Genomic DNA, 1,678 nt, shown 5'->3' with positions numbered 1-1,678 from the left:
CACAACCCACAGAGGCCCCCACACAAACAGGGTGAGCCGCCCTACCTCCCTGGGCCAACCAGACCCCTCCCTGCCAGCTCCACCTCTGCTCTCCCAGCCCAGAACCAGGTCACAGGGGTGGCATCCTAGCAGTCCCTTGTAGCTAATAAGTAACCCCCAGGAGTTTCCTGGCCAGGCCCGGCCCTCTTCTACTCAGCAGCTCTGACCCTGGGCACTTGAGCAGGCTGGCAAATGCCTCACATATCCCTGGTGCTCTCCATCCCCCATCCTCCCCCACAGCTGCATATAAACCCTGCGGAGCCTGAGGTCTAAGAGCGTGAGCCTCGGAAGCTGGGGGACAACCACGGTGCTCTCTGCGCCCTCACCGCAGTCCCTCCACTGCTAACACAGCCCCAGGCCAAGAGCATGGACAAGCTGCTGCTTCTGGTCTCTGCCCTTGCCAGTCTCCTGGGGGCCTTTGCTCACACAGGTAGGGTGGTCATGGGATGGTCAAGGAGCACAAGATGAGAAGGGGGTTTGGGTAAGTTATTTTTCTCCCTGCGTGTAGGGTAAAGGTCCTTTTTCTCTACTTTCACCCCCAGACCTCAGTGGGAAGGTATTTGTGTTCCCTCAAGAATCTTCTACTGACCATGTGACCTTGACTCCAAAGCTGGAGAAGCCTCTGAAGAGCTTTACCTTGTGTTTCCGAGCCTACAGCGACCTGAGCCGTCCCCACAGCCTCTTCTCCTACAATGCCCAGGGCAAGGACAATGAGATCCTTGTCTTCAAGGAAAGAGCTGGGGAGTACTCCCTGCACATTGGAAAAACCAAAGTCACCTTCAAAGTTGCTGAGGTGTTCCCTAGCCCCACACACATCTGTGTTACCTGGGAGTCTTCCACGGGCATTGCTGAATTTTGGGTCAATGGGAAGCCACTGGTGAAGAAGGGCCTGAAGAAGGGTTACTCAGTGGCAACTCAGCCCAAGATCGTCCTGGGGCAGGAGCAGGATTCATATGGAGGGGCGTTTGATGTGAACCAGTCCTTCGTGGGGGAGATCGGGGACTTGTACATGTGGGACTCTGTGCTGTCCGCACAACAGATCCTCTCTGTGCGGCATGGCTCCTACCTCCTTGATCCCAACGTGCTGGACTGGAGTGCTCTGGACTATGAGAGTCGAGGCTACGTGGTCATCAAGCCCCTGGTCTGGGACTGAAGTCTTCAGTCCACAGGAGCCCCTGAAAGCGAAATGACCGATGTGTGAGGAACCCGCTCAAGACAACGCCATGAGAGATCCCATATCCAGAGCGCTTTTGCCTTTGAATTTCCTGTCTCTGTGTCGCTGAGTAGGAAAGTGTGTTGTGTCATCCCACCTGAATTTGTTTAGTATGCATGGTCTTAAGCATTCTGCTTTGATCCACTTACTTGGAAATCAGTGGGTTTTGTTTGTGTTTGGTTTTTGGTTTTTTTAATCATCCAGAACAACCGGGTTGTAAAGTGGGAGAGGAGGGGAACCCATAACTAGGAAGATACATCGCAAAGCCAGAGCCCTCTGAGTAGGGCAGTGGCAATCCCGACAAGCTACTACTTCGTATTAATTCCAAATGTGTGTAAAATTTCAAAACGAATCCTATTTGGTTTTCCAGCTAAAAATCAAAAAGAGGGTTGAGGTTATAGCAGAAAAAAAACTATAATGAGATAA

At 52.4% G+C, this 1,678-nt stretch overlaps 1 protein-coding gene across 1 annotated transcript; it reads left to right on the top strand.

Moving 5' to 3' along the window:
• Positions 1-293: 293 nt before the first annotated feature.
• Positions 294-1,400, top strand: APCS (amyloid P component, serum). The gene is made up of 2 exons (XM_059413550.1): positions 294-469; positions 582-1,400. The coding sequence occupies exons 1-2, from the start codon at positions 406-408 to the stop codon at positions 1,190-1,192; spliced, it is 675 nt and encodes a 224-aa protein (XP_059269533.1). The 5' UTR covers positions 294-405; the 3' UTR covers positions 1,193-1,400.
• The last annotated feature ends 278 nt before the right edge of the window (positions 1,401-1,678 follow it).

The sequence above is a fragment of the Mustela nigripes genome, chromosome 10, assembly GCF_022355385.1.
Source record: "Mustela nigripes isolate SB6536 chromosome 10, MUSNIG.SB6536, whole genome shotgun sequence".
Classification (NCBI taxonomy): Eukaryota; Metazoa; Chordata; class Mammalia; order Carnivora; family Mustelidae; genus Mustela; species Mustela nigripes.
Note: the sequence above shows the minus strand (reverse complement) of the source record. Positions and strands in the feature narration are given on the sequence as shown.